General features: G+C 35.6%; 1 protein-coding gene across 1 annotated transcript in view; it reads right to left on the bottom strand.

Annotated features, from left to right (window-relative positions):
- Positions 1-5,928: 5,928 nt before the first annotated feature.
- MYOF (myoferlin) overlaps positions 5,929-20,703 on the bottom strand; it is a 70,436-nt gene continuing 55,661 nt past the window's right edge. Inside the window, exons 38-54 of the mRNA XM_031044649.2 lie at positions 20,334-20,410; positions 16,515-16,526; positions 16,301-16,399; positions 15,573-15,698; positions 14,639-14,794; positions 14,442-14,533; positions 12,910-13,080; positions 12,234-12,382; positions 11,870-12,009; positions 10,855-10,943; positions 10,674-10,769; positions 9,889-10,030; positions 9,449-9,548; positions 8,335-8,528; positions 7,178-7,287; positions 6,692-6,839; positions 5,929-6,230 (exon numbers count right to left, since the gene is read on the bottom strand). Coding sequence (XP_030900509.2) covers positions 6,195-6,230; positions 6,692-6,839; positions 7,178-7,287; positions 8,335-8,528; positions 9,449-9,548; positions 9,889-10,030; positions 10,674-10,769; positions 10,855-10,943; positions 11,870-12,009; positions 12,234-12,382; positions 12,910-13,080; positions 14,442-14,533; positions 14,639-14,794; positions 15,573-15,698; positions 16,301-16,399; positions 16,515-16,526; positions 20,334-20,410 — 1,937 coding nt within the window. The 3' untranslated portion in view covers positions 5,929-6,194. The remainder of the gene's footprint in view (positions 6,231-6,691; positions 6,840-7,177; positions 7,288-8,334; positions 8,529-9,448; positions 9,549-9,888; positions 10,031-10,673; positions 10,770-10,854; positions 10,944-11,869; positions 12,010-12,233; positions 12,383-12,909; positions 13,081-14,441; positions 14,534-14,638; positions 14,795-15,572; positions 15,699-16,300; positions 16,400-16,514; positions 16,527-20,333; positions 20,411-20,703) is intronic.

Below are 20,703 nucleotides of genomic sequence, written 5' to 3'. Positions count from 1 at the left end.
GCTTGTAAGTTCCTCTGCCCAGACTAGATGTAGCTCCTGCTACCACAGGCAATTCTGAAAGCTTTCTGCAGCTTTTCATTGAAACCTCTATTCATGGTAAAACCAACAAACACTCTATTTTCACAGATGGGCAATGGATTTTTTTCTTTCCCACTTTTTAATTTCTTTCCCACCAAATTTTCAGAGCCATTCATTTTTTTGTCATTGTATTAAGATGAAAAAAAAATACCAGAGGTGAAATTTTGTATTTCTAGTTTCCAAACTGGAAACTCAGCTTTTAAACCAGTAGTGACATGCAGCCGGGGGTATGTATAATACAGCTGAAGTTTTATGGAGCAGGTGGCCACATGCTGAACAATTGCGGTGGGAAGGTGTTTCAGAGGTGCATCAGTGTATGTACTGCGTCAGCTTGGACAAGGTAAGACTGAGGTGGAGGCTGGCTGAATTCTTGAAGACATTTTCCCATGTGCCCCAAAAGGGACATAGAGCAGATCAGTCACTAGAGCTGATGCTAAAAGCAGAACCCTCCCATGATTTGGCAAGCTGGTCTGGCTTCTGCTGTGCAAGGTGGATTTGGAGTTCCAACCCATTTTCATCCCTCTTTATTGCTCTCAGTGCACAAGTTTGCTTTCTGGGTCTTTTGCTAGCTGGGAGCAGGGGAGGTACTGTCCTTTTCATTGCTTTGGGGGATTTCCATTCAATTTTCCTTTAATTTGCTCCTCCCTGTTAATCTGGTAAGAGAAGCTTAGAATGTTAAGTGAACAGATAATTCTTGGTTCATGTATATGAGCAAGAAGAATTCAGATTTGCATGAAAATAGCTATCTTCAGGTTAGACGTTTACATTTGGAAATCAGCTCTTTTCAGGTCTATATTTCCCTCAATTGTTATGTGTTTTATTTAATGTGAATGGTGGATGTTTGAGGAGGGACAGAGGTTTGTTTGACTATTCAGATTCATTGGCAGGGTTTAAGCTGGCACAGCATGGATCAGAGCAAGGTGAGTGGAGACATTTTATTTCTAATTAAAAGCACACACTTGTGCAATTGAAGTAAAAGTAAATCCTTTCTCAGGGTTGATTGCTTCTACCTGTCTACTTTTTCTTTGTTTTAAACTCAGGGTGCAGTGGACCATCCCACTTTGCCTCAGAGGTTTTAAAGGCAAGAAAGAAAACAAAACCCTGACTGAAATAAGTCAGTAACAGTAGCCCCTGTATGGCAACACCAGATCTTACTAAGTGTTCTGGTTCCTTTCTTTCTTGCATAAATATTTGTCCCAGTCTTTTAGTTTTTCTTAATATTCTACCAGTAGCAGTTATGTAGTATACATACAGCACAGGCTTCTGCATGAGGGTGGTTGGATTTCATAGTAGAATGTGTGTATTTTGGGCTGCACTGATCTAATGTAGGCAGGATTAGCTTTAAAAGTTTAATTGTCTGTCTCTTACTCTGAAACAGGAACTCTTTAGCTTTGAAAAAAGCCTACTGAAATCGATCTCCTCTGCCAGGCCAGGGAGTGTCAGAGGTCCAGAGCAGGAGCTCATCACTTGAGTCCCAGAGGTGCCAAGGCCTCAAGTAGTCTTTGGAGGCCAGTGTGTGTTTCTCGCACCTGAGAATTAAGGGCATAAGGGAGAAGTGAAGGCACTAATTAACTGTGTTATCAGTTCTCAGACAGACAGCTATCTGCACAAAACATTTGTTAACTGTGTTAACTAAAACAAAGGCTTTGTTTATCTGGGAGTAGAAGCAGAGCAGATTGATACAAATGATACTTCTGCAAAGTTTATCCCCTTGAAATCAGGGAAAGGAGTGTTAAGAAATTTGGAATTTTGCTGCAAGAGCCTGATGATTTTCTTCAAGATAGTGATGCCTAAGGTTTTGCTACTGACGGGAGCTGTCATTGTTTTAGTATATGCTAGTGTTTGTCTTTTATATTTAGAGTAAGTGCTGGGCATCTTAAAGGATTCTTTTTCTCAACTGATAAGTTATGTTTGCAATGTCCATCCTCATTTTTGGTACATATGTGCTTTGGCAGATAACTACTTTTTTGTTACTTTTGTTTTTATTTGGATTTATTTTTATTTTACCTATTGTATTTGTTCTGCTATGGCAAATAATTTCTTCTGAAGATCATTCCTGTGCATTTGATGTATTCTTATCTCCCAGAATCTGTCCACAGTCCTGAAACAGAGCCATGGGACAAAGGAACTTGCAGACGACTCAGTCTGAGAATATTTTGTTTGATGACATCAGCTTAAGATATTCTTCTCAAGGCCATAGCCTATGATTTCTTTCATCACACCATAGTACTAGGGTTTGAAGCAAATAAGAGAATAGTCCCACAATAAAAATCAGAAAGGGTGGAGGAAGAGGTTTTGCTCTAAGTCTGCTTTTATTGTCAAGGACATGGTAATGAATAGGAATAAATACCTGAAGTTAGTAATGCCACCCATGCCAATGGATTGTGAAGCCATGGCCCCCATTCAAATGGTGACTCTGAAGCTGGTCCAAGATTTTTGTGGTATTTTATCTGATAACTTGAGCAGCATGGAGTACATATGCAAGGCTAGAAAACTTGGGAATTCTGCAAGGAAGGGCCTTTCTCATACCTTGTGAGTATATAGTCCTACTCCTGGTTGCACAGAGCCATATGTGAGTGGAATAATTTGGGGAATTCCTGACAGTGAGCACAGGATGCAGCGAAGTGTAAGTGCATGGTCAGACTCAACAGACATAATGTGTATTTCCAATTTATTTCTGCATAAAGACTTTTTAAAGAATTTTCTAGTTTTTCTTTTTTAGAGAATTGTCTGTCTAATTCAGGTCCCTGTTTGTATATGTGACAGCCTGGCTATATAAATGACGCACACAGCTCCGAGCACCAAAAAGTACTGTGTAAAAAACCCCATTTACTACCCAAGGTAGCATTGACAGAAGATTCAGTACTGAATGCTGCCATCTCATTCTTTGATACTGCTTTCAAGTTGCTAAATTGGTACTTTGCGTCCAGTGGCATAGACTGGAAATCCTACTTAGGCAGCAGCATTGAAGTCAGTGGGGACTAGATCTGGACTTTGTATATAGCAGGCAGGTCTGAACAGGGCTTATAGCTGTGCTATCCAAATGCACTTAGAAGCAATGGGCTTTGATATGACTGTTTTTTTTTACTTGATTATTAATTATATGTTGTTCATTTCTGTATGTGGGATGTGTTTAGGATAGGAATAAAACAGAAGTACTAGAAGGACTTCGTGAACCCATGAGACTTGGGATGTCATCTTGTGGTGGTTCAAAGAAATGCAAGAGCAGCTTGTAGGTGATGAGTTCCCTGCCTCTTTATTTTATGCTGAACTGGATTAGGTGCTTTATACAATCTGACTAGTTGTAGATTGCCAGTAGTTGTTAAACCCATTTATAGACCATTCCAGTAGTCAGGGTTTGGGATGACTGCAGCAAGCAACAGATGAGAAGTCACAGGCTCCTTGGATACCTGAGTATAATAAAATGCGTCTTTGTTGTTTGAACCTACATAATGTCAGAGACAGAAGGCCCCTGACATACCACTAGTAATAAAGACATACTGCTGTTATTCAGCCGTTTTTTGTTAAAAGCCCTTGGTGTTTAGCTTTAGCCTTTCCCTGGCTGTTTCAGCTGGTTACATCTCAGGTTTGAATGACACGCAGGTACAGAGGAAGTAACCTCATCAAACATTTTCTTTTCCCAGACAGAGAAGTAATTTTAGACCCACATAATTTTTTCTGTGAAGCGCAGAGCCTGTATACTGGGCATTTAGTGACAGGAGGGCAGCTGACCTGGCCCTACCAGCTCACAGGCCAAAATATTTGTCACCTTATCAGTTTAGTTAAAGAAGACTCATAGGGGTAGGAATTCCTGGGATTAAGTGATTTCCTGTTATGAGGAAGAGTGATATCGAGTACATCTACATTCTCCCTTTTTTTCTGTGTCCTCAAAGGGTGTTTGCCTCAGTTGCTGGCAACTAGAGCAGTAAAGAGCTGTCCTGGCCAAAGTGAACATCCCAGTAATCAGTGCAGAGCAAGAGAAGCATTAAGTTGTTCCCTGTGCTAAATCTTTGATAACTGTTGAACTAGGCAGAAAGCTATTGTATGTTGGAATCATGCACAGCAGCTACACCAGGGATTACAGATTTGACTAGCATTGTATGTAAATATTAGTGATCACATCTTTCTTTTGAACATGTGTTTTCTTTTGTCTGTTACTGGAGCAGCCTGGGAGACAGAGTGGCTGCTCGGACTTTTCAGTTATGTTTTTAATAACATTGCCTAATTGTAGTGAAACTATCAAGCCCATGCATGCTTGGACAAAAAAGCATCTGGAAGAGGGTGAACCCAACTCAGAAGGGCAGTACCTGCCACTCTTCAAATGCTAGGTGAACAGGCTTGCTCAGATCTCTACTCCATTTCACAATTGTTTTCTGGGGAATGCTCTTTCAAGTTAAATGCTTTCTAATTACAGCCCTAAAAGTAACACACTTTCTTGTCTTCTAATGAAAATAAGGCTGCTGTGATTTTTACCAGCTGTCAAATTTATGGCATTGATTGAGACAGATTTTAATAGTGGATGATCAAACATTAGCTCATGCAAATTGCCAGTGATTTCTGGAGTGCTATTTCATCATTAGTGAAGGGACAATCCATCTGCATGGTGATTAGTTCCAGCTCTGAGCTCTCGTTCATAGGTCAAGATGCTAGAGAGTTTCTTAACAACCAAAAAACAAGGGCGTTGTTATCTTTTTGACAGGATGACTGCTGCTTGCTCCCCTCCAGCCAATGGGACTTGCCATTCTGGAAATTATTTCATGTAATACCAGTACTCTACTTGTTCAACAGAGTTAAGTCAGTATAATTTACTTATTCTGCCTGACAAGTGCTTATTTTGCAGTTCTGTATTACAAGAAAGAATTATGTGAGCCACAAAATACAATGCCAGAGATTTTTCAAGACCGATTTTTGCAGTCACTTTTGTAATCTTTTTAAAGACAGCTGAGGTCCTTAGCCAGTCAAGAGTGTGACAACCATACAAAATGCTGATTTCAGGTTCTGCTGCAGATTTCCTACATTTCAAACTCTAAAGGCTATTCAGAGAGAGACTTCTGCTTTGTCCTGCCATAAAAGTGAGGTGAAATCCCGGAGTATAACCTGATTTTCAATGCAGATTTTATTTTACTGTGCCTAGAGAGAGGAGACTGAAGCTAAATGAAACACTTTCCATGTGCAGATCAGATTTCAAATGAGGGTTGAATCTGGGTTGTGTATCCTCCTATGCATACAAGCAGTATAGTGAAATTATTCAACAAATTTAATTTAATTTATGTATTGGTTTCCTAATTAATGACAAAATTCATTAGAACTTTGTGCAGAAGTTATTTCCTTGTTTTTAACTCTAAAGTTAACAGTAAAATACTTTCAACTGCACATTTGTGGCCTTACATCCTCTGATACACACTTTACAATATTTAATGCATCATAGTTTTGCAATAGATAAAACTGGAAACTTGCACATTACTTGTAGATAAGTTTATTTAAACATTTGTAAATCATAAGTAAACATAAGTAAACAGTATCATTTATTTCTATGTGTATGCAGTTGTTGTCAAGATACATATCTAGAGTTGTCAAGTCTACAGTGCAGTAAGTAAAAATTTTAAGCAGCATGATGATGAAAACTTTTCTAGAAACAATGTCTGACCCTTCTTTCATTGCACTATGAGGTTTCTTTGGTATACATAGTTTGGTATACATAGTTATAAGTAGTGCTTGTTTTTCAGTAAGTTAAAAGCAGCATTTCAAAGTGTGCCTAGTAGAAAGGAATTCTCAAACGGAAGCATCCGTTAAAAAAATAGCAATAGCAGGCAGTCTCCTGAGTGATTTTTATGAAAAACCTAGTTTAGAAGAAGGAAAGTCAGAACTTTACCATGTGTAGATACTACTGAAGTAAAAAAAAAGTACATGAAATGTGAGGGAGTTTATCTTTATTTTTTTAAGGACACCTCTCATGACCTCTTGAACCTTGGCTAACCTTGGTTAAATTCTTACTTATCTATTTTACAGTTCCAAATACTAGCAGATGAAAAGGATGAAGAGCGGTGCTGAATTTGGTCCATGGCCTGAGGCAAAACCTCATTACTATTCAAAAAGATGAAATAAAAAACTCTTCTTCAAATTGGTTTCACAATCTTCATTGACAAATAGTTCTGTTGGGGAGCAGGGAAGAAACAGGTAAAAAGATGTACACAAAATACTGCAATGTATTTTCAGTGACATTTAAGATACTAAAATGGATCAGAATATATTCAAGCTGTGGTAATTTCAGTTAAAAGACAGTAAAAATGAGTACGATATTTCAGATTAAAGTAGCCTGAAATCCAGACTTTAGACCAATTTCTAGTTGTGTATGATATGAACAAGTCTAAAGCACTTGTTTACTCCATCTTTAGTTCCATCTATTGGTTAGTTTTAACATAATTTTTAATCATTTCTCAATAAAAATCAGTTGGAACTGTTTATAGCTATAAGGATACAATCCCTGCCTCCCTGCTAGAACTGAGTTGATTGATAGAATTTCTTCTGAGCAAGGAGAGCATCCTGTTGATGACTCAGATATAAGCTAGCTTCATACTACAGCTGAAGAACAGAAACATGGAAAAATTCTTACCGGCAATGAGTAGAGGAGTACTGCTACAAACAAGAGTAAAATCAGCAAGATGATAAGGCCCAGAAAAAGCCATTTAAACCTGCGCCACACAATAAATTTCATTGTCTTGCAGGGATTTGTAAACCAAAGGAAGGAAGTGTCTGGTCGGCTGTGTTTTGAAAGAAATAAATATTACTCATACTATAAAAACAATAAATACTTATGTATGAAAGCATAGCACATGGAAACAGTCTGGTTTGGAGTTTGAAGAAAACATGGATAGTTTTGTAATGTAAGACAGCAGCTCTGGTAAATGTGTGCCATTACTACTGAAACCATAAAAATCTTATGCTTGCAGAAGGAAACAAGTCTGGCTTTCATAAATAAAGTTTTGCAAAAGATAGTTGATGTCTAATAGATCTTGTACTGCATGCAGATTTTTGTTAATAACATCACAGTATCTAGATATCATATATTTCTCAAACTAGTGGGAGAAGAATATCTTACTTTGGTAGATCTAGTTTGGGGTTCATGTTGGGTTCATCTCTTCCTTTACCAGCTGGCCTTTCCTCGGCTTCTTTTTCATTGACAACTTCCAGTGTCATTTCAACTTTACCCTTCAGAAAACATATGGTATGAGACATACATCTTATTGAAGCAGCACTATTAGCACTTGTTTGCTACTTACACAGCAGAGTTTGGGATCAGCTCATTGTGTTCATCTGTGTATTTTCCATTTCATTCTCAAAATACACTTATTTCTGCACTGTGACAATGTCACAATGTAGTATCAGAAAATGACAAGTAGAATAAAAAAATAAATCGTAGTACATAAAATCATTCCGCTAATTCATACTGTCTTAAGCAATACATTGTTTTTTTTCCAATATAGCAAAACAAAACCAATCCTTCTCCTCTTTCAATAATAACCCAAGGATTGCCTCTTTTCCAAATGACTAAGCATCTCATTATTTATATTGCCATGGCTGACAGATGTTTCTGAATACTTTTTCTCATTTATTAAGTTCCAGTAATAAAGTTTAAAGGAAAAAGCATCATAAAGAAGAAGCAGACACACTTGAAAGGCTTAATATTCTAGAAAGTGATAAATACACATTTATATTATCCATAGAACAGGTTAAAATGCTTTAGGTCTTCTAACTGTCCTCATCAACATGAAGCTAGTCAGAGTTCTCAGAATATACATTATATTTGCTGTGTACAAAAATCAGAATTACAGAATAGTTAGGGTTGGAAAGGACCTTATGATGCTTTGCACTTAAAACTTTTTTTTTCTGTAGTGTTTAATACATTTAGGTTGTCTCATGTTTCCCTAAGCAATAATGTGACTAATTCATTCACACACAAACTCTACTGGCTGCTTTGGTGAGACCACATGACTCAATGTGATACCAGAGTCCGTTGAATTAAATGGAATTAAACCCAAAATAAACAAATTTAAGTATTGAACTCATACTTTAAAACAAACAAACAAATTGCTGATGAAGCAAAATCCCTAAACTTGTGCATTGAATATTTTCTTTATTCCTCCTCCATCTATTCCCTGAAAGCTAACAGCTATGCAGGGGATTGTTTACAGTCTTTCTTTGTAATTTGAGAAGCAAGGTAAGTACATTTTAAAAAGAAAGAGGTAATAATCATACCGCTAAAACACGGGAGCCATCTTTTTCAACATAACATGGCCACCATCCTTTCATGGATTTCTGTTCAAAGAGAGAGGCGATCCTGGGAGCCTTCTGAGAACTGTCTGCCTTGTATTCTGGAATCATGTCTATATTGCACTTCTCTGGAACTTTTGCTGGAATTATCGTTTTATGTAAATCAAGTTCCACAAAGCCTAGGAGATGGATAAAAAAATAAACACTGCATAACAAAACAAACTATACAGCAGAATGTTTTAACATCAACCTTTCCTATCTCCAAAATGTCATACAGGAAAAGCAATCAACATACACATTAGGTTCTTGTTTGTCTAATGATGTTTTGAAATAGAGAAGTGGGACACATAAGGCTGTTTTTATGACCATCTTGCTAGTGTTCAAAGTGCTGGTGGTGCTGAATTGGAATTCACAAGCTCTCATCCCCCTTTTTTAATGCAAGATCACTTGATTTTTAATAGAGGTGTTTTTTCTTCTCCCCACACATCTAAACAGTAGATATACAAATACAGCAAGGTTATACTAATGTAATTTCTGACGGTCAAATGCGTGATTTAACTGACTTTAACAAATCAGTAAGCTGTTTTCAGATTTCAAGGCCTATATGGTTTGCCTGTAGGCTAAGGACTTTAGAGCTGTCTTAACAGGGCAAAGAATGTTCTGCAGAGCAATATCTATACAAAAATGTATTAATAATGGTGTGAAGTAGAATTAACAATGGCATGAAGTAGAATTAACAATGGCATGAAGTAGATTGCTTAACCTAAATTACAGCCTTATATAAATACTCTTACTTAAAACTGAAGTATTCTTTAAGTAATTCTACTTAAAGAAAGAGGCAAAGTAATTTTCATGCACATTATTATTTCATGGTCTTTGTGATAGGGTTTACCTGAATGAAAATATCTTGGTCCCTACCTGTAAATAGGCCTTTACTGAGAGAATATTCATGCAATCATTCATGAGCACAAGTAACCCTCTGCCACAAGGGAAAAGAGGAGTATATTTGAATGCTCAGTGGCTCACTTTGTAAGCACGGTCCTTATGTGACAATTGAAAATGACTTTGAGACAATATTTTCTTTTCTCTGAATTCTTACCCAAATAGTCATCCAAGGAGAACTTGTCATTATCCCATATCTGAATGATCAGTTTGGGTGGGATTCTGAACTCTGTCTTGTCAAGACTCCAAAAATGTTCCTAAGATTTAAAAAAAGAAAAAAAAATGACCAAACCGAGCATGTTTTTAAAATTATGTACAAAAATTCAAAGCTGTCGTCTGTTAGTACTTGTGAATTCTGGGGTTGGTGGACACATTAAGGATCTAACCTTGCCCTTGGTAAGATCTTACCATCTTGCCTTGCTGTTTGCAGCCTGTTTGGTGTTCCTGGCTCAAGGGCAAAATTGAATCTGTTCGCAATAGCAGCTTGAGAAAGGTATGCAGATCTGAGCCAAAACATCTCTTTCAATATATAGGTACAAAATTACCGGACTAACTACAATTTGTATTCTAACCATTGAAATCTTTAGAAATACTTACCTTTTTGGAAACTACACAGAGCTGTTCAGCTGGGAGATAGTCAAAAGGAAAAACAAATCTCCAGTTAAAGTTCCCTTCACCATCCAATGATCGGTAGTGAACATCAGTTTTCTGCTTATTTTCTTCATTTCCAGGCATCCATCTACAAATACAGAGAGAGGCATCTGCTGTTTACATGGAGCTACGTCAATGCTTGTTTGTACTGTAACCATTAAGTGGTTCAAACAAGCCGTGAGAGTTGCCCGCAGAGGGCTAAAGTGTCTTTCACACCTTTTCTCTGTTTTGTTCCACTTTGGCACTGTAAATGGGAACATTTGAACTGAATTTCTGATCTGCCGGTACTGTGTCAGTGCTGAGTTGTTGGCAGACTTCTTTTTAAGGAGGAATTAGATCAGTAGTCTAGTAGTATATTTCCCTGATTTCTATTGATTTTTTACATTAAGACTAGGAAATGTAAAAGGTAAGAATTCAGGTTATACAGCACCAAAGCTAACTTCCCTGTCTTGTCATTTGCTTCCCTTCTCAAGAGATGAACTTCTGTGATCTTTCAGTGCATACTAACTGGTCTCATGCTTTATCTTATACTTCAGTACTACGACGTTACAGCTATTTCAAAGGCTGTAGTGTGCATTGACTTGGCTGAACCAAAGCATCTTTGGAGCTGCATCTTCTGAATCTTTCAGAATCTTTTTTCAGAAGTGAATCTTTCATCCCACAGCCTAGGGATTCTCAGGATATTCTGAATATCATTTATTTGTAAATTTTACATGACAGGATGCTCCTACCCCTTCACATAAATGTCACTCATTTCTTCCCCTGTGATGCTCTTTTCATCCAGAAGGACATCTTTGGTGTTCCAGACAATCACCCGCAAGATATACCTAAGAGAGAAGATATTTGGGGAAAGAAAATTGAATTGCCTTTGTCAGGGCTGTCACATGGAGTGTAGTATATACAGATACTCACTTCTTGGCTTTTCGAGGAGCGATGTTGAAGGGGGGGCCTGGTGGTCCTAAGCTTTTGGGGAAAACATCAACCCACATCTGGAGCTTTCCCTGTGGCAGTGGAGAAGATGGATGAGAGATTGTTCGTCACATACAGGTTTGTCATGATAAATCTACAGAACTGCTTATTGACATGCGAAGTACAAATTTTAGCCACAGAGTGGACCTTGTTACCAACGTCAGACTTCAGAGAGAAGCACGTTTTATAAGCTTTTTCATGTGAACAATGCCAAGGATTCAGTAGATGGTAGGGTTGTTAATTCCTAGTGAAGTCAGTGCAAGTTAGGTGCCTAATAATTCTCATTCTATAGGTACAAGTTTCTATTCTCTCACAGGTAGTATGAAGTACAGTGTCATACATGTGGCAGATAAGTTTGTTGCCAGTGGCTTACCCAGTATAGCTGATTAGTTTCCTTAAGTAGGCTGAAGTAAGGCAACCAACTGCAGAATTTATATGCTATTTCAAATGCAAGCTCCTTTTTTTTTTGCAGGTAAGTTTTCTAGTTGCTTCAGAAACTTTCTTAAACAAACAACTACTGGTGAGTCAGGAAATGCTAGAAAACAAATGCTAGCCTTTGTGCCTTTCTAATAGAGAAGTCCAGTGTAAGACTATGTTTATCACCTCTGGACTTTGTAGAAAAATGAAAAGTTTGGTCTAATTTGTTGGTTGTAGCTAGGAAGCTCTTGAACCAGGCTATCTGCTTTATTGTTGGTGAGGCATTAAATACATATTCCAGGTTATTTCAGTAACAAATAAATAAGTCTTTCTCGGTTTCGACTGTCAGTGCTTAAGGTGTCATTTGGGGGTTTTAATGGCAGAACATTACTGCATTTTGTTCTGTTTGTAAACTAACTTGCAATATTAGTCTGTAGCCCTCTTCTCCCTGAGTGATACTACTCTGTTGACAACACAATATAAATGTGGAAGTGCTCCATTTCTGTATTGAGGAAACCAGAAGTAAACTGGTTCATAGTACCTGGGAGATGTTGGGCTGGAAGGTGCTATATAAAGTCCTTGTCTCCACGTGTTCAGGTACCAAACCCTGGGTTCTGAGGATATGAAGAGCTAGCCGCTCTTCACCTGGTCCAAGATGCTGATGCAAAATTTTGTTAGCTTCTGTAATAAAAAGAGCCGAAAAAGAAGAGGGGGTCATAAACCAGAATTTGCATTTGAACTTAAAAAAAAAAGTAAAACTAGATATTTAAAATTGAGGAGAAAACTGTGTCCAATGTTAAAAAAAACAGATCAAAGGTTTTGTCTAATTTTCCATAATTGAAAGGTTTTATATTTGCATCAATATGAATTTAAGACAGAAATATAAAATAAATGAACTAGCTCACCAGCTTCCTCCAAGGTATAGTCTCTTCCCCCATAGTTAATCCTTCTACCATTTTCAGAGAGGACAGGAGGAGCATAGCCTTTAAACCTGGCTACATTTTGCAGTAGCTGAGTTGGTTTTAGTTGATCACGCCAGGTATTCACACCTGAACTTTTAGGAAAGTAACAGAAACACATCCTAAAATTACTCACTATTCAGGGCATTTACATGTCATGTAAAATGTATTTATTAAACTAAATCAGAAAGGGCAGCCACTGTAACTGCCTACATTGAGACCAGTTGAGTTTGATACAGTAACATAATTTTGTACCAGCTCAATTAATTACCTTCCAAGACAGAGTGCTTTTTTTTTTCACATATCAAAATAATTTACACAAACAAATGCTTTCATATTTATTTCCAGGAGTAGTTCAGAAAATTGTGCTAAATGTGTGTTTTCCAGATAGCAGTAACACACATTCCTATATAAAATGAAAATATTTGACATCATGGTTTTCAGTCAAGACTTTGAAGCTTAACTTGGAATTCAGATGACAGAGTGAGCACAACAAATACCCATGAGAAGCCCTAGCATTGTTTTTTTCACCATATAATTAAGATGAAAGAAGTCCAGATTTTTTAGAGACTCAGTACTAGGTGTCACAGATAAAGATTTTCAAGAGACAAAAATGACTTACATCCAGTACTGCTGGGGGATGCCACAGTGAGATCCGTAACGAGAAAGGAATCTGTTCTCAAGATCAATTATAGTTTCACCCACTTTTTCATCACGTGTCAATGTGTCATAGTCATAGACTGAAATTTTCAGATCCTTTTCTTGAGGCAAAAAGCAGCTGAGTTCATACATTCTAAACACAAAAACATCCAGTTAACACCACTGCTCTTCTGAGCATTTTTTTTTATTTTTAAACCAAAAAACAAAACCTAAACAACCCAAACCTTTAAAAAAAATCCCTTTTTAGTTTATTTTTAAGCCTGTACAACATATGAAGTGAATGCTTCAAAAGCTAATAAATCTAGTAGTTACCACTCATGCTCCAATTTTTATTTGCACTTATTAATAATTCCATTTGTACTCCTATAGATAATACATCCTTCCTTTCTGCACAAATTGTTACTGAGATGTTTTCAGTGCAGCAGCTTGAATTGGGACTGAGAAAGAAAGCAGTGTGGTTCTGCCAGCTACTCTGTAAAAAGGGTAGGTATTCAACCCATAGTTTCTGTATGATTAGAAAGTTTTATATTTTTTTTTACTACAATACAAACACAGTTGGAGCCTTAAAAAAATGCTGTTCAAATGCTTAGCTTCTATGACTGGAAAGGATTACTCTGTCATCTAGCTGTCAAAACAGACTGTAGAGTTTTCCCAAATTCTTCAAATTTATTTTCTAGATATGCAGCCTCATGGTTTTTACTGCTGCGTCCATTACCCTTGAGGTAGAGTATCCCATGGTTAATTATTCTTGGCATCTTTATTGATTGTTTGTTTGTTTTATTTCTAGTCTAACATTTTAAATTTGGCTTCCAGAATCATCCTGAAAAAACTTGGAATTTTGAAGGTACTTTGTACTTTGCTGTCTCTTTCATTGCATGATTTGAACAATTGAAATCTTGTAGCATATGATTGCAAAGCATGCTTTCCAAACTTTTTATAATCCTCCTCCTCTCCCAAGTTTCTAATTTATCAGAATCCTTCTCTAACTCTGGACACCAAAACACACACAGAATTTCGTTAGTAATTATAAAGATGATGTAAGCTTTCTATTTCTAATTAGTATTTTTCTATTCATATATTTCAAAGACATCACTAGCCTTTGAAGGAAAGACTAATGTACTGGGAATACATGCTAAGTTGATTACTCACTGTGACATCCAAGTAGTTTTCAGTTGAAACTTCTTCCATATTCTATAAGTGTATTTTGTTGTTACTGTATGCTTCACACAGGGTGGTTCATACACTATATATATATATATATATATATATACATTGTTTGTGCAATTTATTCCTGTTATACAGAAAACCTATAGTCTAGCCAAATGCCTGTAGTGCCTTGATTTAAAAGGAAAATGTCTTATGCAATTTTACTTCAGTTCACTGTCAGTATATAACTATGAACAGACCACTGGATATCTCAAACAATGCTTTATCTTAAAAAATAAAGAAACATTCTAAAACACAATAAATTGAAAACACAAAAAAGTTTGTTACCTGCCAAAAATTGGGTTGAGAGTGTTAGGCACGTAATTATCTCTGTCTTCAATGACTTTTTTGCTTAGGGATATTTTTATATAAGGATCACACTATTTAAGAAAAAAATGTAAAGAAATGGTTATCAAGACCAACTTCATTTGAAACATACCACACCAGAGTTAGCTTACAGGCATTCCAAAAGCAAGAAGTCTCACCAGCCCATTATTATCCTGGGGTTGAAGCTGCAAAGCTCGAACAATATAAATTCGCACAATACACTCCTGAGGCCCACTGTCTGGTAGCTCACGAAACTGGCGAGGAGGAGCTGGAATAGTGGGATCATCAGGTAATGCATAGATTTTAAAGGATCCCTAAAAAATAATATAAGAGCTCAGTCAATATAATGTAGAAAAGTCATTCTGCTAGGTTTAATTTTTTTTTATCCTACACATAAACACTCTGTTTTATAAAGAATAGCGAAATTATAGCTTGATCCAATGTTATAGCTTGAAGTCCTTTGTTTCACTTCAGTGGGTTTTGCATAAGACTTACTACACAGCTAAGGCTATACCCTTGGTCACTTTAAATCAATACAGCTGCTTTGATTGCAACACAACTACTCAATTTGCTCCAGCTGAGAAAATGTAACAAATACTTAATACTTATTTCCCTCTCCAAAAGTATCATTTAATGTTTGGTTGTATTTTCTGGTTTTGGAGGTTTGGGTTTTGTTTTTGTTTTCTTTTACATACAGCAATAACATTATTATAATCTTTAGAAGGCATAGACACAGTGACAGAAATAATAAAAAGTATCTTTTCCAAATTCATTCTAGAAATGCACTTCACTCAGAACATCTGCAGGATGGGGAGATTTTGTTTCACAGGTACCAGAGAAGACCACTTTAGCAGGGATGATAAATTATTTTAACTTAACAGGTATCATGTTTAGTGTGAGTAATGTGTAGCTGTACCTTCCTTGGAAAAGAAGGGCCTGTACCTAGGTAGCTATAAACACCTGTTGCCCCTATTAACACACACATCCATATTTAAGCTGCAATGCTTGCATGTAGACTTACTTAAATGATAGCCACGTACATACAAAAGACTGCATCTAGCATTTGGTTGTTGCTCATTACTTCAAATTTACCTTGAATTCCCCAACCACTGATGGATCATCACTGCCCTCAGATTTGCCTCTGTATAGTTTAAATGTATCACAGAAGTCTGTTAAGCTATGAAATTCAGGTACTTTTTCCAATTCACAGTCATACACCTTAAAGAAAAGAAAAAGGAAAATTAAGAAAGTGCAGCTTAGAAATTATCATACATATCAGCTCCACTACTGGGGCATTGCAATGTATACTGTGTGTTTATTGGACTATCTTAAGAAACCAAAGCATTTGGAACTTCAACTAAACAAAAGAAAGCTCCAGATCCATATATCCTCCTGATCCAGAACCTCTGGGTTCGTACTTACTCCGTGTGTAGATTTATTTAGGATCTGCTTGGCACTCAAAGCAGTCAAGAGTAAAATTCCATTTGACTAAAGGTTAGATTAAATTTAATACATCTTTCAATAAGTGTAGTTAAGCAGAAAAGAAGCAAAGGTATCTTCTCGAGAACTTCATTTCACCACATGAATTAGTAAGGGACCTTTACTAATTTTTAAGAGCACTTAAATGCTCTCAAAAATTTTTTAAATTTAATTTAAAAATTTTTAGACTTAAATTTTAAATTTTAAAATTTAATTAAAATCGTTATGATTTTAATTTTTAGAGCATTTAAAAAACAAAAGGCACCTATAAAAAAACCCTGTTTATAGATTTTGGGCCTATAAACATTGAGAATGTTAATTTATTTTATTCTGAATAATACCTTTAAGGTGTCATATCCTTTTGCAATATACTGTCCACATTTTTCATGTTCTCCTACTGAAGCATAAAATTTGCTCCACCAATCAACTATTTCTTCCTCCTTAAAGAAAAGCAAATAAAAGCCTTTTACTGGGAGATAAAGCCTCTTTTATATCATGTTGTAGAGCAGAAACAGTGAACAACTAAGCATACTAAAATATAGTAGTATACATTACCTTTTCCGTAAGCTGCTCATGAGGATCAATTCATAAAAAAAGAGCAAAATAAAAACAATGGTAAGAATATGATCTGTGGGATTGCATACAGTTAAATATGCTTTAAAAGGTTAGATTTTTGTATAGTATGTATGTAAAGTAAGTTAGTAACATCAACAATTTATAAATACTTTTGAAGACTATTTGGACACCATGTGTTTAAGTTTTTATATTTTGCTGCTGTATGTCCTAGATATTAAACTGAAGCAAACAGATATAAAAATTTTAAAAACCAATTTCTCGGGACTCTAAGACATTATCGTCCTGTGCTGTGTTCTTTAAATAACAAAGCAAAACTAAGAGAAACTTGATTTTCTTTTTGTATCATTACAGTATTACACTCTGGATTCTATTGATTGATTTCCACAGTAGCATCACTCCCTGCTTTAGCCATGGTTGCAGAGAGCACTGGATCTGATTTATTTGAGATGAAAAATGTTTTTAACAGCACCTACAAAACTAAATCTATTCCAGACATTTTTTTCCAAACAAATTTTACATACATAAAATTAATAAGATATTTTTGCCCTTTTTGAATATTTACTTCTCTATAAAACAATTTGAATGTTCAACAGCCTTTTCCCTTTTTCTTCTACTATTGTTTATCAATTGTTTACAAGCTGTGGATTTTCAGGATTCTGAAAAACAGTGAAGAATTATAAAGCACAGTAGCAACCAGTATATGTGTCTATAATTTATCTATGTAAGTGTAATAACAATCTGCACAATCCAAAATGCTTCACCTCTTAAATCACAGATACCATAATTATGACCCGTTAGTCCCTTAAGAGCAAGCATCATGCATCTCTGTTTGGAAGCCAGAATTAGCAAGTGTCATTTGTGATAGTGTTTGTGTGCTAGTGTTTATATATCATACCTTGTGCTTTAATTTAAAGGCATAATCCATCAATTTTTGTGCAAAGGAGAAGAAATATGCAAAAAATTTTATGAATACAAGCCAAATGCATCAATTGGTCAGGACATCATTATGGTATATCATACTCATTTACTCCAATTTCTAGTCTGTAAGTAATTGTCTTCATGAGAGGTTATCCAGCAAGACTGGACAAAATACAAGACTGTATTTTTGTAGTCTTGTCTAACTTCAAATCAGAAATACACCATAATTCCATTCACATTTGCTTGGGATTGTCAGATTTTCTAAAGGCAACTGGAGTGATTTATTCTGAGAAACCATGTCATTAGTGATTTGCAAAACTTAGAGGCAGAATTTATGAGGTAATGTTGAATACTTTGCCATATTTAAATCTGACTTTGTTTAAACACTGGTTTGTAATGCTGACAGCATGTAGGGTAGTTTGCGTAATTATGCAATAATAATTTAAATTCCCAATTTAAAGCCTTTTTACAAAATGTATTATGTAGAACTCTGAATCTTTCATCAAAGCATAGTGTTGGAAGAATTTAAATTAGGCTTTGTGGGTTTAGTTTTTGTTTTCAGTTATGTTTTATTTTGTTTTTCCCTTGATATACCTTCAAATGCCTCTTCAAATTAAGCACTTGGTAGTTTCAAAAACCTGAAACCTTAAAGCTGTCTTTAAATATTCCAAAAGCAAATCATGACTTCAACATTTTGATATTATTGCTACTAAAAGTTGCAAGCAGGATGTGCTCACAGAATGCCAAAAGACAGAATAAAATGCCATATGATTAGCTTGAGATTTTGGAGTGAAATATTCACATGGTAAAGATGAGGTAACAGTTACTGTCTCTCACTTTTTTTTTTTTTAATGTACCCAGTGACTTCTTTATAAATTGTTACACATGAAATTTTTGAGACAATAACATTGAACTATCAACTTTCTGAACATCTTGAAATTATGGAAAAGAATTAAGAGACACAGTGCGTCCCTAGAAAAGTTAGAATTAGAATTTTATTTACTGTAGATTTATTTTATTCTCCAGGAAGTAGGCTTTGAAATAGAATTTAATAGTGTGGCTAAAGAATTCCTGTTGATTTTGGTGCTTTTAAAAAGCTGGCAAAGAAAGACACTAAGGATTTAATAGTTCACACATATTGTACACACATAGCAAGACTTTTTGAAGAAGGATACCTTGATATTAGTAACTAATCACACTAGGCTTAGGAGCATCATCTCCTCCAAAATCTCTCTATGGGATAATTGCCAAGAAAAGTACAGCCTCATGACCACATCACATCAACATTCTTTCCCCATCCAACCCTATTCTGGTCATCTCCATGCATTAGTGTGGTACATACATACATGCACTGTTGTTGGAGAAGCCATTTTGCTGAGTGCTGTTGACATACTGCTTAAACACTGGAAATTGGAATGTAACTGATGAAATTTTGGCATTTCGTGTCCTCAGGGTGTTCTCTGCATATTACTTACACTTTCCACAGTTGTACTTATTTAAATTTTAATTATTTTGAATATTCTTTCCTCTCTCGCATGAATGCTATCACTGTATCTAATGTTATAAAATATGTGGCTCTTATATTGGTCAAACTCTAAAACAAACTATTTCACTTTATGTAGCATTTAAAAATTTACACTTTATAGTTGAAATCAACTACACAAATTCAATCATTTTTGCCAGTGAGTTCAAAGTGCCATTTTCCGTATTTTCTATATCTCTTTAATTTTTTTAAAGAAAATAAATAAAAAATCTCTGTGGCAGTTATAAAGCATTTATATTAGAACAGAATGCCTAATTCACATAACAGTTAGAGACTGTTTTAAATTTAATATTAGTAACAGTTTACATGTATGATGAAAGTAAATACAAGAATATGGTCTATGAGATATTTAATTTAAAGTCTGAAAATAATGGCATGAAAATAAAGAAGAAGAAATGAAGGAGGAACAGTGCAATCAATAATATATTCAAACAGCAGTGAGAGTTCAAAAGCTTAAATTCAGTAGTATTTACTTTGGGACCTCTGTAACAAAATAAAAATTCTGCATTTCTGAAAAGTCAAAGTCGTGGGTTAAGAGCCTGCAAAATTGCAATATTAAAGGGCATAACTTTTGTGCTTCCTTTAAAATAATAGGCCATCAGAACTTTATGAAAACACTTTCTACACAAAGGCAACATTTTGCAGTCTTAAATGAAAATTTTTCCCTTGAAAATGCTCTATCTGGAAGTTGTCTTCATTCATGTTTCAACTCAAAAGTAAAATACTGCAAGCTGAATTATTTTTTAACCTGGAAAGTAAAATTGTATTGTGGTGGTCCTGAAAGAATCAGAGCAGTACAGAGATTCACAAAGCACAACAGAAAAGGAAAGAAAAGATGTGTTAGTGCAGAAAAAAAAAAAAGTTTCAGTGGTTATCAGTTTTGGATAACTTCATGTCAGTCATGAATGTGATAATATGAACGGCTGAAGGTCTGTGTTACCATGGCTTTGATTCTGTACTCACCTAAGCATACACCTCCTAGAGCTTTGATTTCTAGCTGCTCAGTCTGTGCAAGACCAGGCTGCTATTACCATTACCAGTGGATAATTGGGTAATGGTCTCTCATATGCTGTCAGCAGCTATTGGATAAGTAAATTCATTCTAAAGCTACCGAGTGAACTTTACCATGCAAAAAAAAATTTAGTTTTACACTTACTATATGAAAACAGAGGTTAAAATTATTAACATATTTCCTTTGCTTTTTTGCCACAAAGTAACTTTGTTCCACCTGGCTTTTCAGAAGGTTGCATACGTTTCTGACAATTTTCTGTCTAGATAGTTTCTCAGAAATCACAGATCTAAAGAAGAAATTCAAGAATCAGGTTTGAAAAGATTACCTGAGCTGTTAGGAGTGGTTGGGTGTCTTCCATTTCAATTACTGTATCCTGGCGAGGTGCAGCAGAGAGTAGACTAACTGTAAGCCAAAAATTTTATTAAGGCAATATGGTGTAGGAAAAATAACTTACTAAACATTTTTGTCAGATTGGAAATCCAGTTACAGAAGATGCAAAATAATCCACTGGCTGTATGTTTGATCATCTAAGGAAAGCAATTAGTTGCCACTTTCTGCTAAAAATGTACAAGATATTTTTGTGCAGGATATGCAAACATTTCTCAAACATATTGAATAAAAAAAAACCCTAAAACTTAGAATATATATAGAGAGAAATATCAGCACTGTATTCAGAGCATTCTTGCTGGAATACT

The sequence above is a fragment of the Melopsittacus undulatus genome, chromosome 4 (assembly GCF_012275295.1).
Source record: "Melopsittacus undulatus isolate bMelUnd1 chromosome 4, bMelUnd1.mat.Z, whole genome shotgun sequence".
Taxonomy (NCBI): Eukaryota; Metazoa; Chordata; class Aves; order Psittaciformes; family Psittaculidae; genus Melopsittacus; species Melopsittacus undulatus.
This window is presented reverse-complemented; position numbering and strand designations above follow the sequence as displayed.